Raw genomic sequence first — 8,527 nt, 5'->3', positions numbered from 1 at the left:
CACCAAGTCTCAATCTCACTCTCGATATTTGTATCAAAAAATACTATACTCACCAAAAAACTGCTTGTTGTCTTCATAGTATTTGTTTCCATATTTGTCTTCCCCTACTAAGGTACCAACCCTCACATCATTTGCCCTGTGAATATCCAAAAAAGAGAGAGAGAGAGAGATTTTACAATGGTTCTTTGTTCAAAGCACAAACTTAATACAGTGAGTATAACAACTTTCAGAAACAAAGGCTGCTGCCTCAACGAGTAAAATGAGATCTGGGGATGGTCACTAGTTGTACACTTCCAGCCTTCATCTCCAGGATCAAGCCACCCACTGCTGAAGAATCGGCTTTCAGGTAAGAAAAGCTCCAGAATCCCTGCTCCTGTTGCCCCCAGCACCATGTAGCCACGTGGAAAGATCGACTCAAAGGATAGGCTTAAAATTACACTAAATATATAGATGCAATATCTTCAAATTACAAGACGACTTTTCTCTTATTCCTCCAAGGCCATGAGGCACTGGAGTTAGGAAAAACCGAAGCCAAAGGATATCATCTGAAAATGATTCTCAGGTCTCCAAGGCTTTCACTCGATTCTGGGTTCCCGCGCACGAGGCTGCTCCCCCAACTGCACGAATGTCAGGACGAGCGGGGACCATGACTACCATCTCGGCCAAAGCCTTAAAGTACAGGGGAGGAAACTGAAGGCCAGAGAAGGTAGAAACTTCCCCAAGGTCAGAGTGTTAGGCAAAGCGCACGACTCTCCAGGAAGCCGGGCAGGGGTGCAGCCCACACGCCCTCCACTCTTACAGTCTCTACAGCGGGCTCTGATCCTGTCTCAGGGAGACTCCTGCACCCACACTTCGGCCTGGGGAAGCAGGGCAGAGAGGGGGCAGATTGTCCTTGACAAGAGCTGCGAATTCTCCAAGGGACCCAAGCCCGGGACTCCTTCCAAGAAACCAGCTAACTCAAGTATAGTCCAAGAGGCCAAGAGCTTGGCTCTGGCCGCCTACCTGAAGAAAACCCGTAGATAGCCACGGAGGCCGCCGTGGCCGGTGACCTGCTGCAGCCCCCGTCTCAGGACCTGCAAGAGCTCCATCTTGTCCGGTAGGCCCAGCCTCCCGGGTGCGGCGCTCAAAACGCACCGGGAGGAAGCGCATACTCGGCCAGACCGTACCGACCAAAAAAGTTCCCAGCCGTGCCCGCGAACGCGGTAGGCGAAGGTGCCTCTACGCATGCGCGGCGCTGGAGCGCCCCTGCGCGGCTATTTACGGTTTGTGGGGAAGCGCTCAGCTAGTTTCCCTGGGAAGCGAAGGCATGCATCGTGAACTCCTACTAAGTTTTAGAGTTTTTAGTTTTGGAGTGCAGGGCATGCGGTGGAGAGCTCACCTAGACTACGCTTCTATAGAGGTTGCTCCTTGAGGGACCTCAGTGTCGTCATCTAAAATGACTGGCTCAGACTGCTTCCAAAACCTTTTCCAGTGCCAAAATTCTTTAGAAACAAGATACCATTAACAAATTCAATATTTAGCACAAATGATATCGAATACATTTGACACGAGGACATATACTAGTGCTGTGTAGGTAGGAGAGCGAGGAGGATGTATAGAAAAGTATAAAGTTAATATCTGCTCTCAAGGATTTAGTTGCAAAGTTAAAATTCAAAATTTAAACACTTAAAAATGTATTAGGAATCTAAATCGTGCATGTTACTTAAATTTTTTAAGTAATAATGGATATTAAATGAATATTATTTCTAATTTTCCAGCGGCTATTTTATTTTACATAGTATGCTTTAAAGCTTTTCTTGTTTGGTTTTTTGTTTCTAGTTTATTTGTCCTTCCAATTTATTTGACGAAAAACTGGCAGTTTCTCCTGTAGAGTGTTCCACAGCCTGGATTTTGTTGATCATGTCCCTGTATTCCTCTATCCCCTGTACTTCCTGTGTATTTGTAATTACACTTAGGTGCTTGACCAGATTTGTGTTTATTTTTTACATTGTTAGGTATATTTTATAGGTGCTGATATCTTTCCATCAGGAAGTATACATAGTGTCTGTTTCACTTTTTGTAATTTTTAGCAGACATTGGTGAGCATTGCCTAAATAATTTCATTTTTTCTTCATTAGCCACAATTCTTTTATAAAGAGACACGTCCCTTCAACTATCTGGTTCCTGATCTACTGCATACAGGAAAGGCAGAATAGGTGCTTGGTTCTCTCTTTTATTTAAGTACTCAAAATTACAAGTTGGTTCCCTAGCATCTTTTTTTTTTCTTTTGTAGCAAAAAACACAACATAAAATGTACTATCCTAACCATTCTCAAGTGTATAGTAGTGTTAGCTATACATGCATTGTTATACACCAGATGTCTAGAGCCTTTTCATCTTGCAAAACTGAAACCCTATATGCACTGAACAACTCCCCTTTCCCTCTGTCTCCAACCCCCAGCAACCACCATTCTAGTTTCTGTTTCTAAGGCTGGTTACTTCAGTTAGTTGCTGTAAGTGGAATCATGTAGTACTTCTTTTTGCACTAGCAAAAACTAGCTTATTTACTTAGCAAAATGTCCTTAAGTTTCATCCATGTTATGGCGTATGACAGGATTTCCTTCTTTTTAAAGGCTAATATTCTATTGTATGTATATGTCACATTTTCTTCATCCATTCATCTTTTGGTGGACATTTCAGACATTTTAGGTTGCTTCTACCTCGTGGCTAATGTAAATAATGCTGCAATAAACATGAGAGTACAGATATCTCTTCCAGATTGTTTTTCAATCTGTTGGATGGATCCCCAGCATATCCTTTGTTTTCTGCTCTAGACCTGCTACCAGCAGCCATTTCTTTAAGCCCCTCCCTAGGAATTTTTCCCGTTCAAATCTCAGCTCTGTCACTTAATAGCTATATTGGGCAAGTTGCTTAGTCTCAGTTTTCTCATTTGTAAAATGTGGTTAATAATATTACCTACATTATGGAACCGTTGTGAGGATTAAATAGGAGAAGGTACGTAAGATACTAATCCAGTGCCTGGTATAATTATAAGTATTCCAAAAACATTAGTTGAATAAATTACTTCTTAATAATAGAAGAAGCATATGTCTTCTTGAATAAAATTTTCAGGTTTCTTTGATTTCCTGTTACAATTTTAATCAATTGTCTTTAGACCTGATGAACAGCTATTATTATTCATGCTTCTATATGAATGAGTCTTGGATCCTGCATATTTTTCTTTCTTGGATTTCTGTCATTTGTTCACTTGTTTCTCTTTTGTTTGTATTTGTTTTGGTAGAGTACCTTCTTGAGGCTTTTTTTTTTTTTTAGATGTGTGTAGGAAATAAATCCCCCCCCCCCACTTTTTTTTTTTTTTTTAATTTCCCTTTTGACTGATTATTTGCAGGGACATAGAATTCTAAGCTCAAACGAATTCTATGACATGGAATATATTGCTCCATTACCTTCTAATATCTAATATTGTTGATAAAAATCTTTCTGCCAATCTAATGCAGTTGACCTTGGACCAACACAGGGGTTAGAGGCACTGACCACACCCAATGCAGTTGAAAATCCACGTATAACTTTCGACTCCCTGAAAACTTAACTACGAATAACCTGTTTACCAGAAGGCTTACCGATAACATAAACAGCCAGTTAACACAAGTTTTGTACGTTGCATGTATTATATACTTTATTCTTACAATGAACTGAGCTAGAGAAAAGAAAATGTTAAGAAAATCATAAGGAAAATAAATTTACAGTACTGTATTGTAAAAAAAACCAAACAAACTGGCATTTAAGTGGACCCATGCAGTTCAAACCTGTGTTGTTCAAGGGTCAACTAGATTTATTCCTTTGTAAGAAACTTGTTTCTCAGGTTTCTCTGTTTTTAAAATTCTGAAACTTCGTTTGGACTTATCTTGGTCTTTTTCTCGTTGATCCTTGTTGGAATTCAACACCATCTTTAAATTTGGAGATGTGTCTTTGTTATTTGTAGAAATTGTTCTTTTGATAATTTCCCTCTCTCCATGTCTGGAATCTGGATATTAGGTGAACATTTGTCCTTCTGGATTTACCTTCTGCATTTTAAAATTTTACCTGCATATTTTCCATTTCTACCTTTGCCTTTTACATTCTGAACCACTTTACCTTTATGTATCTGTCTACTCATTTGTTCCCCATGAGGGTACGATCCATACGGTCTTGATAGATTTTTTTTTTTTCCATTTCAACATTATTCTCTTTGATTTCAAGGATTCTTTCTTCATCTCTGGTTGCTCTTTTGTCATAGTACCAGGTTCTGGTCTTTGTCACTAACTTGATATTAATATTATTATTACAGAGCCAAAGAAACCTAAAGGCACATGCAGAATCCATTCAGATAATACTGTCTTCATGTGAACAAAAATATTGCCAGAAATCTTAATTCTGTCTTTAGCAATCTAACTTATTTAGCTCTTCCTTTTTTTTTTCTTTTTTAAAATATAATACACTGAGTATACATACCTGGTTGAAAGAATCGCATAGGTCTGCTTCCTGATCTGATTTCCAACTCCCCAAATCAGTCGGGGAATTGTTTCAACCTTTGAGCTGCTTATTTTGGTATTCACTAACATAATCCTAGCTTACATCCTTATTTCTAGAATTAAAAAAAAAAATAGGTATTATCTGACTTCCCAACATAGAGAGGAGGATTTAGCTCTTTAACAACACCCCCCCACACACACACACACACTCATGTTTCATTCTCTGAATACAGTCTACTGATTTTTCTTGTGCATACCTATTTCAGGGCCAATTTGTGCTTACAACCTCTGAAGGTTCTAGATACAAGGAGCTGTGGCAATCTGAGGGTCTAAGACCATCTAATTTTTTCCATTTAAGGATTATTTTCTATCAAATATTGTGAAATAAGTATATATATAAATGCATGTATAAATATATATATACGTATATATTATATACATATATATACATATGTATATAGTTAATCTTAAGAGTCTACAGCTGAGCCTAAGAGAATACTATCTGTGACAGATTGTTTTCCCAAAATGGCCACAAAAAATTCTGGTTGCCTACACTGTTCCAGAATTTTGCCACTCTCCCATCAAGAAGTATAGTTTAGGGACATTTGGGTGGCTCAGTGGGTTAAGCCTTCAGCTCTTGGTTTCCACTCAGGTCATGATCTCATGAGTTGGGGACTAAGCCCCAACTTGGATTCTGTGCTCTGCCAGGAGTCTGCTTGAAGATTCTCTCCCTCTGCCCTTCCCTCCCCTTCACACATGTGCACTCTCTCTCAAATAAATAAATCTTTAAAATAAGTATACTTTATCTTTCTCTAAATTTGAGAGGCCTTTATGTGTATCTCAATGAAGAAGCAATGATGCTTGGTTTCTTTCATTTTTTCTTTCTTTTTTAAGATTATTATTTTAGAGAGAGAAAGAACATGATTGCATGACAGCAGGGGGAAGGGCAAAGAGAGAGGGAGAGAGAGAATCTCACTCTCCGATGAACGCAGAGCCTGATGTGGGGATCAGGGATCCCAGGGCCCTGAGATTATGACCTGAACCGAAATCAAGAGATGGGTGCTTAGATGACTGAGGCCCCATATGCCCCAATGATGTTGATTTCTGAGTGCTGTGGTCTGAATGTGCCCTCCCTCCCCCAAATTCATATTGAAATCCTAATCCTCAAAGGTGATATAGTAGGTTGGGGCTTTGGGAGCTGTTTAAGTCATAAGGGTGGCACCTTGGTGAATCGGATTAGTGCCTCTAAAGGAGGATCCAGAGAGATCCTTAGCTCTTTCCATCATCTGAGGACACTGTAGAAGTGAGCAGCCTGCAACCCACAGTCAAGAAGTCACCAGAACTTGATCACACTGGCATCCTGATCTTGGACTTTCAGCTTCCAGAACCGTGAGAAATAAATGTTTGTTGTCTATAAGCCACCTGTTTTCAAAAACCAACCTCTGTGCTCCAGAGCCAAAGCATAACATGAAGACAGAACTTGGAGACGAAGAGAATGCTTGTTTTCTTACTTTGCTGGGTAAAAGAGGCCGTAGCAGTCTAATGCCTTCGAAACTGCCCAGTGTAAAAGGCTGAAGGGTTTTATAGGAAAATTATAGGATCTGGGAGGTTTTGGGGGTTTTGTTTTTAAAGATATTTTAAAAAGATTTTATTTTATTTATTTGACAGAGAGAGACAGAGCAAGAGAGGGAACACAAGCAGTGGGAGTGGGAGAAGGAAAAACAGGCTTCCCACTGAGCAGGGAGCCCAATGTGGGGCTCGATCCCAGGACCCCTGGATCATGACCCGAGCTGAAGGCAGATGCTTAAGGGACTGAGCCACCCAGGCCCCTGTTTTTAAAGATTTTGTTTATTTATTTGACAGAGAGAGTGAGAGAGCACAAGCGGGGTATGGGGGGGAGGAATAGGCCCGACCCTGGGATATGAGCAGAAGACAGACATGTGACCAACTGAGCCATTCAGGGCCCCCCTGGGTGGTTTTGAGAGGAATCTGGTCCAGCCACATTTAGTCATGTCTTCCCAAGGTGGTCTTGTGACCAGTGCCAGTGCTGGCCATCTGACTCTCATTACTAAGTATACATTGAGGTCAGCAAAGATGTCAATATAGATACCGAGTTCCTGGAACAAAGGATTCTATGGAAAAACAAGGGAAGGAGGAGGCTTCAAGAATGAGGAAGAGAAAAAATTGTTGAGTTTCAAGCCAAGGCTTGTGGAAGCATTAGTTAATTTCCACCCATCTTTACCTTTCTGTGGCAGTCTGTGGTGTTCTGTATAGCAGCCCAATGGACAAAGACACTGAGGCTAGGTTAGAACACTGTCTTCCATCTGTCTTTGTCTTTGTCTCTCTCTCTCAACAACCCAATAGCTACATGGAAATTACCCTTTGTTTCTCACAAAAGGAGCCCATGTCTGTAGCTGAGTAGTTTTCTTAGCCTTCTTTCAGCCCATATAATAAGTTTGAAGGGCCAAAAAACAAAATTTATTTTGTAATGTATCTTTTAGTCTGAAATGTTACAATTGTTTTAACATCTTACAATTCCTTGTGTCAATTTACAACTTCATTACACAAATACCCATCAGGAAATCTTATCAAGGTAAACTCTTCTCTACATTGGGATTCTCCAGAGGCTGCTGAGATACATCCTTTCTCAAGAATGGCTGCAGTAGGGGTGCTTGGGTGGCTCAGTGGGTTAAGCCTCTGCCTTCAGCTCAGGTCATGATCTCAGGATCCTGGAATCGAGTCCTGCATCGGGCTCTCTGCTCAGCGGGGAGCCAGATTCCCTCTCTCTCTCTGCCTGCCTCTCTGCCTACTTGTGATCTGTCAAATAAGTAAATAAAATCTTAATGATTTTATTATTTATTTATTTATTTATTTGACAGGCAGAGATCACAAGTAGGCAGAGAGAGAGGAGGAAGCAGGCTCCCTGCCGAGCAGAGAGCCCGATGCGGGGCTCGATCCCAGGACCTTGGGATCATCACCTGAGCTGAAGGCAGAGGCTTTAACCCACTGAGCCACCCAGGTGCCCCAGTAAATAAAATCTTAAAAAAAAAAAAAAAATGGCTGCAGTATTTCTGGTCTTCATGGTCTCCCAGATGTTTGCCACTTTGCACAGCACACAGCCGCTATCAACCTCCAGATGTTGTGAGATTCCAAAAATTCCAAACCTCTGCCCCCCCAACCCGCTCCCCCCCCCCCGCCCCACCCTGAGCTGCTTGGTGCAAAAAAGCTGTCCATGCCATGCCAAGCTCTATTCTCATTGTGGATTCATGAGCATAACAAATGTAGTTTTAAACTACTGAGTGTTTTGATACAAAGCAAGAGAATTTGTAACAAATAGAATACTGTTAATACTTTGAAAGCCCCTTCTATGTCCCTCCCTGTTTGTGTTTTCTTCTTATTCTTCCAGAAGTAACTAGAAGTCTGAATTACTTATAATTCCCTTGCTTTTTATTTTTTCCAAATTTTTTTTTTACCTAAGCGATCTCTACACTAGACATGAGGCTTGAATTCATGACTCTGACAAGAGTCCCGTGCTCTTCTGATGGAACCAGCCAGGCATCCCTCCCTTGCTTTTAAGTTGACTTCACCACATCCCTAAGTACCTCCCGACAATGTATTATATTTACCTGTTTTCAGCAAACAGATCAAATATTTTTGGGCTTGCTTTTTCATACATGACTTCTGGGATTCGTTGATATTACATAATACTTCTCATTGGGTGACTACACTGTAATTTTATTTATTCATTCTCCTATCAATGGGTATTTGGAGAGACTTTTTTTTCTCTTACAATGCTGACATGAACATTTTGTATGCCTCCTGGCACATGTACAAGAGTTTTTCTAGGATAAAACAGATTTGTGCACATTATATTTACTATGTAATGTAAAATTACTTTTGGGAGACGGTTGTATCAATAGACACTCCCATCTTCAACACACATCCTGTTCCATGTACTATATACTTGGTATCCCCAGACTTTCAAATTTTATCATTCTAGTACATACCTGCCTCCTT

General features: G+C 40.6%; 1 protein-coding gene across 1 annotated transcript; it reads right to left on the bottom strand.

Moving 5' to 3' along the window:
* Nucleotides 1-33: 33 nt before the first annotated feature.
* Nucleotides 34-1,229, bottom strand: NDUFA12 (NADH:ubiquinone oxidoreductase subunit A12; the record flags this gene model as incomplete). The annotated part of the gene is made up of 2 exons (XM_082742413.1): nt 1,003-1,229; nt 34-136 (listed from the first exon to the last, which is right to left on the bottom strand). Exons 1-2 carry the CDS (start codon nt 1,224-1,226, stop codon nt 34-36), a joined length of 327 nt encoding a protein of 108 aa, XP_082598539.1. The 5' UTR covers nt 1,227-1,229.
* Nucleotides 1,230-8,527: the final 7,298 nt, after the last annotated feature.

The sequence above is a fragment of the Mustela nivalis genome, assembly GCF_964662115.1.
Source record: "Mustela nivalis genome assembly, chromosome: 7".
Lineage (NCBI taxonomy): Eukaryota > Metazoa > Chordata > Mammalia > Carnivora > Mustelidae > Mustela > Mustela nivalis.
This window is presented reverse-complemented; position numbering and strand designations above follow the sequence as displayed.